At 36.2% G+C, this 16403-nt stretch overlaps 1 protein-coding gene and 1 pseudogene across 1 annotated transcript; one reads left to right on the top strand and one right to left on the bottom strand.

Moving 5' to 3' along the window:
- The first annotated feature begins 2331 nt into the window (after positions 1-2331).
- On the top strand, positions 2332-2919 carry LOC140528296 (pre-rRNA-processing protein TSR2 homolog). The gene is made up of 2 exons (XM_072646018.1): positions 2332-2595; positions 2674-2919. Exons 1-2 carry the CDS (start codon positions 2332-2334, stop codon positions 2917-2919), a joined length of 510 nt encoding a protein of 169 aa, XP_072502119.1.
- A 12682-nt stretch (positions 2920-15601) lies between these two features.
- Positions 15602-16173, bottom strand: LOC140519798 (UAP56-interacting factor pseudogene; annotated as a pseudogene).
- Between the last annotated feature and the right edge of the window lie 230 nt (positions 16174-16403).

Genomic DNA, 16403 nt, shown 5'->3' with positions numbered 1-16403 from the left:
AAGAAGAAATCTTGACTCTTTAATGTTTCATATTCAGAACTCTTGAATATCAATTTTTAACCTGAAAGAATGGGGTAAAGATGAGTTGAAACATTATGTCAAACAGTACACCTCAACAAAAAGATAAAAGTAATCATTGTAAAATATGTCATTCCAGAATGAAGAAATACTTTTATTAGTTCAAAAATTAACTTAAACAAGTGAATAGTACTAAAGAAAAAGAAAGACTAAATGGACTGAGAAATGTTATCAAGCATCAAAACAGTGACAGAGTTTCAGTAATAGATTAAGATATGTAGATTTTATTGTTATGTCTATTGTTAATAATGTAGTGGGCAATTTATATAGTCAGGATTTTTAATAATTGATAAATAAGGGTAGGCTCTTCATGTTAGGAAGCTTATGAGAAACAGAGTAGACTCTCAGTCCTTTAGTGATCAGACAACTAAACATGCAAAACTATTCATTTAACCTTCTTAGAGAAAAATTGCATAATATATGGAATTAAATAAATTCAAATTAAATCCTCCAACTATTTTGACATTACTTAAGAACTTGACCTCATGAAAATCATTTTTGTATTGTCCAGCACAGATTATATTAGGTGGTTATTGAATAGCTCAGAAAATGTATATAAAGGACAGTAAAAAAGCTATGATCTTTTCATCTCAGATCTGCCCCCACACATTAATGTGCCATATGACTTTTAATCAACCATTCAACCTACAACAATCTAGTTTTCCCCAGTATCAATTTGAGGATAACAAATACTCTTGTCTTTCCTTTTTCTGAGTCTTCTCATGGTACAAATTAACAATTGTTCATAAAACATTCTTCTACAGGCATTTACTTCATTATACTTTAAAATAACCATATATTCTGGATGCACAGGGAAGCTAGGTGGTGCAGTAGATAGAGTCCTGGAACTTGAATTCAAATCTGGCCTCAGACACTTAGTAAACCTGTAACCCTAGACAAGTCACTTAACTCTATTTGCCTCATTTTCTTCATCTGTAAAATGAGCTGGAGAAAAAAAAATGGCAAACCACTCCAATATCTCTAATATCTTCCCTAAGAAACCTTCCAATGAGGTCATTAAGAGTTTGCTACAACTGAAAATGCTCAACAACAACAATAGGAACAACATTCAAGATGAAGCACAGAAAGAGGGCAACAAAGTGTTCTATGTACCAATTATATATGTGAAGTACCTTACAATTCTAAAGGTGGGGGGCAGAGCCAAGACAGTGAAGTAGGAGGATGGACCTTTTCTAGCTCTAACTCTACCCCCATAGCCTATAAAATACCTGAAAAAATGACTCTAAATATTCTAGAGCAGCAGAAGCCACAAAATGACAGAGTAAAAAAGATTTCCAGCCCAAGACAGCCTGGAAAGCCACCAAGAGAGGTCTATCACACCAGGCTTGGAGCATAGCACAGCTCAGCCTTGGCCATGAGGCACAGCCCAAACAGGACTGGAGCAGGCTTCAGTGCACAGAATCACTGGTAGCAGCTGCAGTTCCCAGATTTCTCAACTCACAAAGGCCTAAGACAGTTTCAAAGGTCAGTGAGAAAGTTCTTTCACCTGGTTGAGGAGGGAGCAGGGTCCAGCCTTAACACTAACCCCAGGGTGGTGGCAGCAGTATCCATTTTTGGAGCTCTCTGCCTAAAGACCCTGGTAGAAACCAGCAGCTGATCTGGGTCTCAGTTCTGAGTGGTAGTCCTGGGGTGATGAGGAGTGCTGGCATGGTAGAGCTCATGGAAGCTCTGGAGAGAGGGAATCCTACTAACAGATCCTGGGCAGAAAAGCTTATGGTTGCTCCCAGACCAGAGCACAGGCCAGGAGAGCAGAAAACTCCACTCCTTGATTGTGCCACTTTGGAGGAACTGAGAACTTACAGATACCATCTACTTGACAAAGGACTCAAAAGTAAAGTAAGTGACTGGGAAAATACCTAAACAAGGGGAAAAATAAGACTATAGATGGCTAATTTCTTAGTAAAAAAGTTTTTTCTTCCATCATTTCAGATGAGGAAGAACAAAGGGTAGCATCAGAAGAAGACATAAAAGTCAAGGTTTCTACATTAAAAACCTCCAAAAAATATATGCAATGGTTTTAGGCCATGGAAGAGATCAAAAAGGCTTTTGAAAATCAAGTAAGAGAGGTGGAGGTAATTTGGGAAGAGAAATGAGAAAGATGCAAGAAAATCATGAAAAGAGACTCAACAGCTTGCTAAAGCAGACCCAAAAAAAATGCTGAAGAAAATAACACCTTTAAAATATGTTGGTACTGGGACCAGTCTCTTGGGACTGGCAGTGAGGGGATCAGACATGGTGGTGTCTGCAGAGCAGGCGTGGGCCTTGTTTGGCACTGATGTTTGGGTGGTGCTGGAGGCCTGGCCAGTGCTGCAGATCGCTGTGGAGAACAGCTTCAGGGGAGCCCACAGCCACGAGAAGACCCTGTGTTTCAGGGGAGCTGTCCAGGACTATTTCATCCAGAACACTGACCTGGAGCAGGATGAGGTGGAGGACTTCCTGGCTGACAACATGAGCACCGAATTTGATACTGTGATAGAAGATGAAAGCCTGCCCCAGGTAAGCCAGCAGCTCCAGACTATGTTCAGATACTGCCAGAGTGGTGAGGAACTCTTGCTGAGAGAGTTCATCTTTCAGATGGGTCAGAAGCAGAAGGATGTCAAAGCTATGGAGTCTCAGACAGTTGACCAGACCAATGATGACTCAGACCAGGAGGAAGAAATAGATGGGGGAGATGAGGAAATGGAGGTGACTGACAGCAGGGAAACCCCTACCCTACCCTATGATGCCCAGACTGGTCCATCATCTGCCACTAGCTTGGCCTTCCTTGGACATGAAGCTGCTGATGATAATTGGATTGTCATCCAGAGGAAAAAGAAGTGAGAACCTGGCCCTTCCCTAGTGGCCTGGCCTGGGTATTCCAGGTGTGCTCCAGGAGCATCTTCCCTGCACAGCTTTGAAACTGGCCTAGAGCACCCAAAGGGGCTCCAATCCATGCAGAGTCTCTACTTGAGAGCATTAGGTGCCTGTTTTTGACATTTACAAGTGTCCTGTGATCTTCAACAAGTCACGTGACCTCTTTGGGCCTCCATTTCCTATTTTGTAAAATGGGGGCAGTAATGGTCTCCCAAATTTGAAGCAATAGACATAGACTTTTCTTCACAGGAGTTGGGGGAGGGAGAGGGGAATGAGGACATGAAGAGATGAAGTGTGCAAAGTTTTCCCAGCCTTTGTTCACTCCTGCCACCCTTGAGGACCTTCACCAGGTAGCACCTGCTCAGAATGGGTCAGCCAGAAAGAGGAGTGCCATAACAGAGCAACAAGCAGATGTTTCTTCTCACCCCACCTACCTTCTCTTCACTTATGTGGCCTCCAGCCTAATTTTCTTCTCTTCCCCTCCCTAATCAGCTCTCATCTCAACAAAAAGTGACCTCAAAACTTATTTCTTCTTTGTCCACTTCTTTCTCCACAGTTACCAAAGTCATTTTCCACAGGGACAGATTTGGCTGTGTCCCACTTGGACTCAAAGACATTCAGTGACTCTCTCTTCCTTCTAGAATCAGCTACAAGGTGATCAGTCTGACATTTAAAGGTCTCCACAGTATTCTTTTCACCTGCCTTTCCAGGCTCATGGACCTGCCCCTTTCCACATTCTTCCCCTAAATGTGGAGTCCTCTCCTTCCTTCTTCACATTAGTCTCTCAGTGTGGACCCTGAAAGCTGCCTAGTGGACTTAACCAGGTAATGAGGTTCCCCTTTCTCAGATGGACAGTTCATGTTCTCAGTAACAATAAAGCAGAGCAAAACCTGAAAAAAAATAGACTTACCCAAATGACAAAAGAGGTACAAAAAGTGAATGAAGAGAAGAATGCTTTAAAAAGCAGAATTAGCCAAAAGGAAAAGGAGTTTCAAAAGCTCACTGAAGAAAATAGTTCTTTAAAAATTTGAATGGAGTAGATGGAAGCTAAGGACTTTATGAGACCAAGAAATTATAAAACAAAACAAAAAGAATGCAAAGTATTTGAAGACAATGTGAAATACCTCATTGCAAAAGCAACTGACATGGAAAATAGATCCAGGAGAGACAGTTTTTAAAATTATGGGACTACCTGAAAACAATGATCAGAAAAGAACCTAGACATCATCTTTCATGAAATTATCAAGGAAAACTTCCCTGATATTGAAGTAGCAGAGGGTAAAATAAGTGTTGAAAGAATCAACTGATCACCTCCTAAAAGAGATCTGAAAAGAAAAACTCCTAGGAATACTGTAGTCAAATTTCAGAGTTCCTAGATCAAGGAGAAAATACTGCAAGCAGCCAGAAGGAAATAATTTGAGTACTGCGGAAATACAATCAGGATAATACAAGATCTATGAGCTTCTACATTAAGGGATTGAAGAGCTGGGAATATGATATTCCAGAAGTCAAAGGAACTAGAATTAAACCAAGAATCACCACCCAACAAAACTGAATATAATACTTCAGGGGGAAGAAATGGTCATTCAGTGAAATAGAGGACTTCAAGAATTCTTGATGAAAAGACGAGAGCTGAATAGAAAATTTGACTTTCCAACACAAGAATCAAGAGAGGCATGAAAGGTAAATAAGAAAGAGAAGTCCTAAAGGACTTACTAAAGTTGAACTGTTTATATTCCTACCTGGAAAGATAATATTTGTAACTCTTGAGACCTTTCTCAGTATTTGAGTAGTTGGAGAAATTATATACATACACACAGAAAGAGCACAGGTGAGGTTGAATAGGAAGGGATGATATCTAAAAATAAATAAAATGCAGGGGTGAGAGAGAAATATATTGGGAGGAGAAAGGGAGAAATGGAATGGGGCAAATTATCTCTCATAAAAGAGACAAGAAAAAGCTTTTTTGATGGAGGGAGAAGGGGGGGAGATGAGAGGGAAAAAGTAAAGCTTACTCTCATCACATTTGGCTTAAGGAGGGAATAACATGCACACTCAATTTTGTATGACAATCTATCTTACATTACAGGAAAGTAGAGGTGAAGGGGACAAGTGGGGTGTGGGGGTGCGATAGAAGGGAAAGCAAATGGGAGGAGGGAGTCATTAGAAGTAAACACTTTTGGGGAGGACAAAGGCAAAAAAGAGAACAGAATAAATGAGGGACAGGATAGGATGGAGGGAAATATAGTCTTTCACAACATGATTATTATGGAAGTCTTTTGCATAACTACACATGTATAGCCTGTATTAAATTGCTTGCCTTCTCAGTGAGGATGAATGGAGAGGAAGGGAGAGAAGTTAGAACTCAAAGTTTAAGGAAGGAATGTTGAGAATTGTTTTTGCATGCACTTGGGAAATAAGAGATGCAGGTGGTGGGGTACAGAGGTCTGTCTTGCCCTACAAGAAAAGGAAGGGGATAGAGATAGGGGAACAGAGGGGTGTGATAGAGTGGAAGGCAGATTGGGGGAAGAGGTGGTCAAAGTGCACAGTGCCTGGGAGTGGGGGGAGGAGAGATGTGAAGAGAATTTGGAACTCAAGATCTTATGGAGATGAATGTCGAAAACTAAAAATAAATAAATAAATTTTTAAAAATAAAGATAAAAAATAATCTGAAATTGCTGTACAGTTATGAATATCTCATACGTGAAGTTCATCTGATTTTGTCTCTCTATGAACACTGGTGGCAACTTGATTTGATAGACCCTCAAATGATTCAATATGCTTGGAAATAGAGATAGGGAATGAACTTATGATTTCATTAGCATGGGGATCTCCCAAGACAATAAATTTCTTCTACAATTTCTAAGTATCAAATAGTCAAGACATTTAAATCTTCTTTGTTTTAAGGATAGACTTCTATTCACTATAGCACACTGACTTTAATGCTTGGAATTACTATGTAGATATTTAAAATATAGTAATGTAATTTTGCTAAAACTTTGCTGAAGTGAAATAAATCAGAGTGAAAGACAATTTTATTTTATACTGAAAAGTAGTAGTGACACCCAAATCTTTATGCCAAAAATATAGTTGTAAAATGTAGCTTCTATATATCACAATTCATAACAGTTTGTTAAAAAATTCCTATGAAATAGATCTGGGATATCTTTGTTATTGTTATTCATTTCTTTCAGTCCTGTCCAATTCTTTGTAACCCCATTTGGGAGTGTTGGAGTGATACTCCAGCTCATTTAACAAATGAAGAAACTGAGGCAAAGGTGATACATGATTTGCCGAGGGTCACATAACTAGTAAGAGTTTGATGTCAGATTTGAACTCAGGTCTTCCTGACTCCAGGCTAAGCACACTATCCACTGTACCACCTAGCTTCCCTTGTGCAAAACTGAGTCAATAGTACAATAATGTAGTCAAAAACTTAATTTAATCACTCTATATTAAGAGGTTTAGAGTTTCTGCAATGTAGTAGATGATAATCTTATTGTACTCTCTTCCAGATTTATAAAGTATTGCATATGCTGTGTATACTATTTTAAAGGAATGGAAAAGCAGAAGGAAATTCAGAGGTGAGCAATTAGGATGATGAAGATCCTTGAAAGGAGATTGCCAGGAGACTCCTTGAAGATCATAGAGATATGTCTCTGAGAAACTTGAGTTCAAAGGTAAGCAGTTGTGCAAGATGGGTGAAAGGGGTTTATGGTTGCCCATGACTATTAGTTATTTCCATGGCTTTAAAAGATAATTAAGACCTTCACTTGTTTCTTTGGATCATTGTTTGGTGCGATCATGCAAAATACAGAACCTTTATTGTAGTGTGTCAAGAATATAGTACAAAGCATGGACTGAAGAGATCACATGGTGATCAAGGTATGAACTGGAAGCTATCGTGACATTTGTGTTCAGTTGCTGCTGAGAGTAGTTGAGTGAGAATAACAAGAGATGAGATGGTATAGCAGCCTTTTGAGCCCTAAATAGTCACTACTTATGTAAAGAGAGTGACTAGTGAGGTAAAAAGACCCAAAACCTTGAAGGTGATTGATATTAATGTGAATATTGTGAGACTGATAGCAATATCACCGGCAGCATTATGAAAGCAGTTCACCTTTGTCCTGTTACTTTTGAAATATTGATAGAGGCAGTGAAAAATATTGGGGGAACCAGCATATTAGCTTTCACTGCTTATTTGAAAGCTTAAACAGAAATAGTGTATATAGATAAGTTACTGCCCCCTCAGCATTTCAAGAGAAGTAGGAGATGATAGTAAACTCTTGGCAATGGCGGGGAAGCAAAACAAAATAAAAAACAAGCTTCATGCTACTTTTGAATTTAATTTTATCAGAGATCCATTTTATTATATTGCAAACACTTGTGGAGAGAGTCAAAGCTTTATACTTTTCCCATGCTAGCCAAAGAACTCTGAAAGCAATTATATCTTGTTTTCATACTATGAAATAAAGGAATAAAGTCAAGAGCTAAATTAGGCTGGATTACATGCTATTATTAATCATAAGAAAAGTAATATTTCATATATGTAGGGATATTAACAGAATATGCTCTCAGAGGATACCAAGTTCACCATATTAAGAAGAGGAACACTGGTGATGATAAAAACTTATTCCAAAAGGCTTAGTCAATTTTGAAAATTCTTATGTGTTCAACACATATTTTCCTATTTCTATACTTAAAATGAAAAATATTAGCTTCAATGATTTGAATGAGAGGAGAGGACTCCATTAGGTCTTGTGCCTTTAACATCATCACATCATCCCTAGACCCTATGAGCCATATGTCCTTCTATGACATCCCAGTGGGACAAATGTAGGCAGGTAGCAATGACAGTATATAACTCAGACTCACCTAGTGCTTCAGTGTTGCTGAGGCTGGCGTTTAGATGGGAAATTAGAAGCCTTGAAGAATTTGTGGTGGAATGATTACATGAAATTGGACCAGGGAACATACATCTGCGACTGGTTTGGGTTGCTGTTTTGATATAGGGAATAAGGTATTATTAGCTTTGTTAGGACAGGTCATTTTATCACCACCTCATGAAAGAATACATCAATATGCCACTCCCATGGAAGGTTCAGAGTGGTTATGCCAAGATGCACCTGACAATATCCCTATAGCAACCTAAGGGCAAGAGGATGGTTATGAGAAAGGAAATAATGTTAGTGGTCAACAGTCAGATTAAGTATGGGGAAGAGACAGAAGGGAGAAAGAGAAAGAGAGAGACACAAGTAAAAAAGAAAAAGCAAGGATAGAATATTATAATGTTAATGGAGCAAGGATATCATGATTTAGAGAATGGAATACACTACAAATGCTCAGAACATGAAAATACTTGGATCCAAGCATATCCTTTGCAAATTGGTTACAGAGTCAATTTGGATTAGCTTAAGTAAATTGTTGGTGTGCCCAAGATTTTTCAAAGTTATCATTCTCCTTAAGGTGAAAATGGGGTTGCTCTTGGATTTAGTGTTGATTGTAAAATCCTGGATAAAGCAGAATACTGTGAATATGCACTAGCTGGTAAATTTACAGGTTCTTTGAGTCCCAAGCATACATGGCCAAACAAAGAAACGAATGAACAAAATAATCACTTAATGTGCAACCTTCTGGTGAAAAGCTAGTCCTCTAATGAAAGATGCACAGCTTTCAGTGAGATCCATAATTGAAGGTTTGAGGGTTTGGCAATAATAATGAATATTAGTGTCCTGAAGTGTTTTACACACACTATTTCATTTAACCCTAACTATAATCCTGCAGTGTAGGATTTACAATTTACAGATGGAAAAATTAAGTTTCAGAGACTTCATGCTTTCAATGCTGATATGCATCAGCTCTATTTGAGCCCAGCTCTTTCCTGAGTCCAAGTCTAATGTTAGATACACTATACCAAGCTGCCTCCATAGGCTGAATCTACTAGAACTTGCATGGACTTCCAAAATCCAGGATCATCTCCATTCTTCAAGGAGACTGCAGAATATGTATATTTGAATCTTGCAGAAAATTAAAACCTACACTTCAAAAGTTAGGGAAGGCATTGAAAGTTGCTTTGGTTTGCTTTAATTTGTTTTAGCTTGAGTGTTGGCTAGTATGGTGTGGACCATAATCTTACCAAAAACTGAAGTATTAATCTACATGCTTGTCACAAAATCAACCCCAAAAGTGATATTACTAAGTCAATGTTTCCTTTTTCATCAAGTCCAAGGAAATTATGCTGTTAGAGGCATTTGCCATAGTAACATTTTCATCATAACTAACGCAAGCTAATATAGTGTGTAAAATTACTACCATGAATTAACTTTATGTCTATAGAAAATGGGATTGTGTGTAATTACTGATTTCCATTCACAATAAACTAAGCAAATTATCTTCACCAACATAAATGCACCATAAATTTGTTTTGAGGCATAATGAAGAAATAAATTCCTGAAAGAAATATGGACCAAATCTGCCAAATTATTGTAAATGATAGTGCCTTTAAAACTAGGGCATGTAATTGCAATTGGAAAATGGCATTCTCTTAATGGTTACATTATTATTAGGGTAAAACAATAATCCTCTTTGCTGATTCTTCACTTCTAGCATGCTGGTAGATTTCATGGATTTTTTTTTTTTTAAATCAAAAATGCTACTACCAAATCTTTAGATGGAATGCTTTGCCATTTGTGGGATACATTTACCATAATAAATTACAATTCGTGAGTTTAATTTAATGATATTTTAATTGAGAGGCAATGGTTTAAGAAAAAAAGGCAAGATAGATTTCTTGTGGAAATTTTTAACTTTATAATCTTCAACTGATAAGATTTTTCTAACATATGGCCACATGAATTTAATCTTCACTATTGAACATAACCTTTATGAGATGACATTTTAAATCAAATTGAATAATCAGACTAATTTCAGAGTAGTGCTTTATAACAATTACATGTTTCTTTTTGTGCAAAAAAAATTGCAATATCTGCATGTCAAAATGTCACAGATGATAAAAGTGGCAAGCACTGTATGGTTCATCTCTCATGCTACAAAATACTGGGTGAGACACCTCTATTACCACAGTCAATTCTACCTCACTAATAATGCCACACACACACACACACACACACACACACACACACACACACACACACACACACACACACACCTTTCGTTGAACTTCTAGAAGTGACTAATCATTGTTTTCAGATCTTGATCACTCAAAGTGATTAACCAGTATAATATTTTTCCCTTCATCCAATTTACATGTCCAATTAACTAAATGTCCCCATTTGACATATCCCTGATACTCCTCCAATATTCATTATCTTATTATCTTTCCTCAAATTCTGCATAGAATTTCCCTGGAGCTCTTCCTTTTGTTTTAATTCACTTTCCCTTTTATCTTGGTTATTTGTTGACTTAGCTTCCTCTCTATTAGATTGTCAGTCCCTTGAGATCTGTGACTTTGTCCCTTACACAATGCTCTGTATGTAGTACTTCCATTCCATTCCATTTAACAAGCATTTACTAAACTTTCACTATATAGAGGACATTCTAGTAGGCCCTAGGAATCTAAAGATAAAAAAAAAAATTCATAACATCATTGGCATATGCATTGTATTAGGGAAAAGAAAATATGCATAGAAAATAATGAGGTAAAGGTTACTAATAAGAAAAGGCCTAGTAGTGGAGGTAACATTTAGTATTTGCCTTATTATCTTCTGATAAATTAATTAATTTGATTATAAACTTCTTGAGATTAGAAACTGTGTTTGTTCTATTTCTGTACTGAGAAACTTCAAAGTGGAAAGAATCTCCCTAGTGATTAGGACAGATCTTTGCACGAAAATGTCAATCAATAAGAATTTATTAATCTCCTTCTGTGTGCCGGACTACAGTAGTGGGCACTAGGGATTCAAGAACCAAGAATGAAACAGTCCATACTTGAAGACAATCGTGTTATTATAGTGGAGAAAGGAAGTATATGTGGGTGTATGTCTACATATGTGTGCATGTATACATATACATATATATATACACACATACACAAAGTTAATTAGTTCCACTACATTAAAAATTGTTAAATAAAATAAAAGCTTATTTAGGAGGGAGGGCTCAGTGAGTTGCAGGGATCAAGAAAAGCTTTACACAGAAGATGGGGATGGGGATGGGCAGCAGCTGCATTTTAAATTAAGTATTCAAAAAGGAAGAATTAAGGAGGAAATTCATTTCAGACAGGGTCTTGAACAATGCAAAGATTATATCTATATATCTATATATATACATATATATGCATATATATGTATATATATATACATATATACACACACACACACACACACACAACACATGTGAAATTAGTAGGTATAATGCTTTGGGTTTTTTATTTGTTTTTGATGAAGAAAAGTGATGTGACTCATTTGGATCAATGAGAGCGTTTGAGAAAGGGAGTAACGTTTGGTGAGCCTGGAAATATAGGTTGTGATCAGGTTATGAAGGGCTTTAAAGGCTAAGCAGAGGAATTCATCTTTTATCCTAAAGGTATTAAGAAGCCACTGAAGATGTTTAAACAGGGAAGTCACATAGTCAGATCTACACTTAAGAAAATTTTCTTTCCTTGCAGTGTTTATAAGATGAACTAGAGTGGTAAAAGACTTGAGCCAGGGAGACCTATTAGGAGGCTATGGAAATAATCTAAACATATAATAAGTGATCAGTGAATGATTGTTGAATTGGAAATTAATACCTAGGATATAGCATTTGTGTATAATAATAAGCTAACAGTTGTAGTTCTTTTGTGTTGCAGTGAATCTCCTACATCCCCCAAACACCCTGCAAACTGAGAATAAGGGACCAAATCCAATAGGATGGAAACCCAAGTAGAACGTATCACTGTATTTATCTGTGTCTGTGTGTGTGTGTGGGGGGGGGTGTCTCTCATTTTACTATTCTATTTAATTAAATGTAATTTGCTTTAAAATTACTTGTATTATATGTGCACAAATAAAAAAAATATACATAAGTGGAAATATATGAGCTTTGTTTTTTAGTTAAGCCTTATCCATTAACCCACAATGTTCTTCAAGTGTGAGGTAGTTTTATAGGTGTTGATGTGTAATCAAATCCTAAATACATTAGTAAACTTATTCTTGATTTTGTTTTTTCAACTTTACCAAAGTATTTAGTCCTATTTGAGTCCTATTTGCTTTTCTTTTCTTTTTTGGCTAATTATGGATTTGTCAACTTAGTTGAATGAAATAAAATGATAGATTAGAGAAGGTTAGAGTCAGATTGAAATTTAGATATTATTTAGGGCAAACTCTTCATTTTGTAATTAAGGAAACTGTGTCCTAAAGAAAAATCTTAGGAGGGAAAAATAAACCCTCTTCCTGGAGGGAGTTTTCTAGTAGTCCTTCAAAGTCCTCCACTGATTAGTCCTTGGTCTTTCATCTTTTGACACTGACTTAGAAGACATAAAGGAGATATTTATCAAAAGTGGGCATGACCCAAAGCTGGCAGGGCTAGATAATATGAAACATGACAATCAAGATTCAAAATTACCATATTAAACTAGAAAATTGAGTTTGAATCAACCAGATGGAATTTAACAGCTATAAATGTTAACTCCTATATTTAGGTTCAAAACATTAATTACACAAATGCAGGAATGAAGGAAAATGGCTTCAAATCAGTGAATGTTAGAAGAAAAGATACTATAAAGTTTTATTAAATACAATCTCCCTATGCCTCAACATTGTGATGTGGCTATTAAAATGGAACAACATCTTTTATCATTTTTTTTTTACCAGACCAGTAATTTTGTTGGTATAAGCAATTCCTTCAACAAATGCAAATCAGCTTCTGCTCTGAAATTTTATATTCTTAGAGAATTCTGGGTGAAGGACTATAATATTAATAATAAAAACTTAAGTCTTTCCAAATTTGTGTCTGAACTGGCATTCAAATCCAAGGCTTCTCCACTTGAAGGGAAGCTATGCCATCCTACCGTATCATACAGTCCTATTCATGCTAATTCATACGTAGCATATATATCCCAAGATTTTCAAATAGACCCCACTGAATCTTTTAATGTGCAGTCCAATTGTGCAGTAATGAATGTAGCTTGGGGTATCCACTCCTTAAAGGGATGCTGATCAATGGCAGTGTGTAAGGGAGGATTAAATATATGCAAATAATGTTATATAAGAACCAGTAAAATCAAATGGAAATGTTTAGCCTTGAGAAAAATTGATTAACATAGATGGCTAGGGGCACATATGTGGGAAAGAACATGAACTTATACATATAGACATATGTACACACATACATGTATACATGCACATATATAGACATATATACACACACATATATATACATAGGTCTGACACTCACACATATACATACATATATACACACATACACACATATCTATATATATGATTTTTTTTGAGACTGCATATGTGTAAAAAGAAACCAGCTTTTTTTTTTCTTTGTATCAGGAAAAACTGCAGTAGGAGCAATGGGTAGAAGTTTAATGAGAGAGATGACAGTCCATTTAGAGTAAAAATGCTCTTAAAGTTTAGGTTCGTCATCAGTGGAAGAATCTGATTCATGATGGAAAGAACTCCCCATCACCATTAGAAATCAATCATAATAACTGTGTTACAGAACTGGATCCCTGCATGAGTGGGTGGTTGAACCAAATGATTTCTAATGACTCACAACTTTAAATTGTCTTCTTAGAAGAATCAGATTGGTGAGGGGAAGAATGGGGGGGGGATAGTAGTATTTTTTTTCAAAACAGTAGCTTTGAAAATATCCATTTAAATATTTTTATGGATGATCTGTAAAAGGAACCAATTGTCACAGTCTTTGGTTTTTTTCTAAACCAGAAACAAACTATATATTTAATAACACATATATATATAATTATATGTGTATATAATTATAATTATATATATATATATTTAATAGCTTCAGAATTGCTACCAAGTTGATGATTGCTAGCATCCAGATTCTTCAAGAAGAAGTTAAGTGAGTTACAGGTGTTATGATATGTTAAATCATTTTGGTTATATTAAAATAAAAAATTTTTATATAAAGAAAACCTTGGAAAGAAAGCAGAAAGCTGAGAAATAATTTTTACATCAATTGTCTCTGATAAATACTTCATTTATCAAATATATAGAGAACTGAATGAAATTTATAAGACTAGAAGTCATTCTTCAATTGATAAATGGTCAAAGGATATGAACAAGGAGTTTTCAGAAGAAGTAAGCAAAGTTTTTTTAATCATATGAAAAAAATTCTCTAGATCACTATTGATTAGAGGAAAGTAAATTAAAACAACTCTGAGATACCACCTCACAGCTATCAGATTAGCTACTATGACAAAACAAGAAAATGATAAATGTTGGAGATGATGTGGGAAAATTGGGAAACTTATGCATTGTTGGTACAGTTGTAAACTGACCAAAACAAAGGGCTATAGAACTGTGCATACACTTTGATCCAGCAATACCACTTCTTGGTATCCCAAAAAGATCATAAAAATGGGAAAAGGACCCACATGTATAAAAATATTTATAGCAGCTCTTTTTGTGATGGCCAAGAATTGGAAATTGAGAGAATGTCCATCAGTTAGTGAATGGGTAAGCAAGTTGTGGTATATGAATGTGATGGAATGCTATTACTCCATAAGAAATGATGAGCAAGTGGACTTCAGAAAAACCTGGAAAGACTAGCATGAACTGATACAACGTGAAATGAGCAGAACCAGCAAAACATTGGACACAGCATTAACAACGTTGTGCAATGGTCACCTATGAATGACTCAGCTCTTCTTAGTAAGACAATGATCCAAGACAAGTACAGAGGAGTTGAGAAGGAAAACACAGTTCACATCCAGATAAAGAACTGATGGATTCTGAATTCAGAAGGAAGCATACTTTTTCACTTTATTCTTTTGTTTTTTTCTTTGATCTGTTTCTTCTTTCACAACTATGACTAATACAGAAATATGTTTTATATGATAACACATGTACAACCTGTGTCAAATTGCCTACAATTTGCAAAACATGGGAGGGGAGGGACAGTTAGGAAAAAAATTTGGAATTCCAAATCTTGTAAAAAGTGAATTCTAAAAATTGTTTTGACATGTAATTGTGAAATATATATATATATGTATATATGCACACACATATAAATATATTATTAAAAAAGAAAGGATAAAAGAATAAATCAGTATTTCCCTGGTTTTATCTTGGGGGAATACTTCATACATTAAAAATAAAATACTATTTCAAAAGCAGTAAGAATTATTTTCTTCTGTCAGCTCAACTTTTCAAACGAGTTGTCACTCAAATGCCCTTTTTCCACAGAGGTCAGCTACAAAGTAGTTTTCTTTGTTCTGAGTGAAAACAATTATTTATTCTTTCAGGTTGCCAAATTGCTTATTCAGAATCATCCCTGTCTGTTTTCCAACACTTTATGTCAAATTGTTAGGGAACTCCTTCAAGGATTCAGGGTGATTTATGAACTTTGGGTTTAATCAAAGGGCTGTATTTGAGTACCTGAAGAGCCACTTGTAGCTTTGTGAACACAGTTTCCCCATCCCTGGACAGTTGTGCTGAGTGCACCTGGGACTTTAAGCTTCTGAAAAGAAAGATTGTCTGGCATGTATTTTTTTTTTTTTTTTTTTTTGCTGATTTAATTTTGTCTCACTCCTCGTGAAATTGACTAGAACTTTGTTCCTTCTGCTTAACTGGTTAAGTCTCCTGAGAGCTGGGATTGGTTTCCCCTGCATTTCCTTTTGCCTCTGATGTTCTGTCTGCCTTTTTAACCATGCATAATATTGCTCTGTAGTCTTACTTAGAGGTGGTCAGTTGATAAGGCTGAATTCTTTAGGAACCCCATTTGCTATCCGACCTTTCAGATCAGTGATAAGTCCATAAAAATGTCTCTTTCCAGGGCTCATTCTCCCTCTTCAGTCCAAATCATTGTTACCAAAATCATTCTGCTCTTCTATTCCCCCTCTGGCTACTCTCATCATGAATTGCAAAGCACCAGTATGTTTAAGTCTTTTACTCAATTTTGGAAAATTCCACTTCCTTTCTTCTCATTCAACTTGATGATGTCATCCAGAGAAATATCAAGCTTATCAAGGTTTTCATGGTTGCTGGTCTTCAATAGTGGTTGATTTGCCATCAGGGTTGCCATCTTGATGCTGAATCTGTTCATCACTCAAAGTTTCTTCACTGGAACTTGGCAATAGGAAAGACCTGTGTCTCCATCTGAATAACTCATACTGACTGACTTGCTTTTTTTTTTTTTTCATCACTGGGGGATACTATCCCATGATGCTCCTCTATTCCCCTCTCCCTTCAGTTTTGTGTATGTGTTGAGATTCACTCCCCTGAATCATAAAGTCTGATGTAATGTTACAAAAT

The sequence above is a fragment of the Notamacropus eugenii genome, chromosome 1, assembly GCF_028372415.1.
Source record: "Notamacropus eugenii isolate mMacEug1 chromosome 1, mMacEug1.pri_v2, whole genome shotgun sequence".
Classification (NCBI taxonomy): domain Eukaryota; kingdom Metazoa; phylum Chordata; class Mammalia; order Diprotodontia; family Macropodidae; genus Notamacropus; species Notamacropus eugenii.
The sequence above is the reverse complement of the archived record's forward strand: the minus strand, read 5'-3'. Positions and strand labels throughout refer to the sequence as shown.

Bases quoted from the DNA above. Each gene is read 5' to 3' on its own strand.
- LOC140528296 (XM_072646018.1), top strand. From the start codon at position 2,332: ATGGTGGTGTCTGCAGAGCAGGCGTGGGCCTTGTTTGGCACTGATGTT. The intron at 2,596-2,673 runs GTAAGCCAGCAG...TTCATCTTTCAG, and splicing joins AAGATGAAAGCCTGCCCCAG to ATGGGTCAGAAGCAGAAGGA.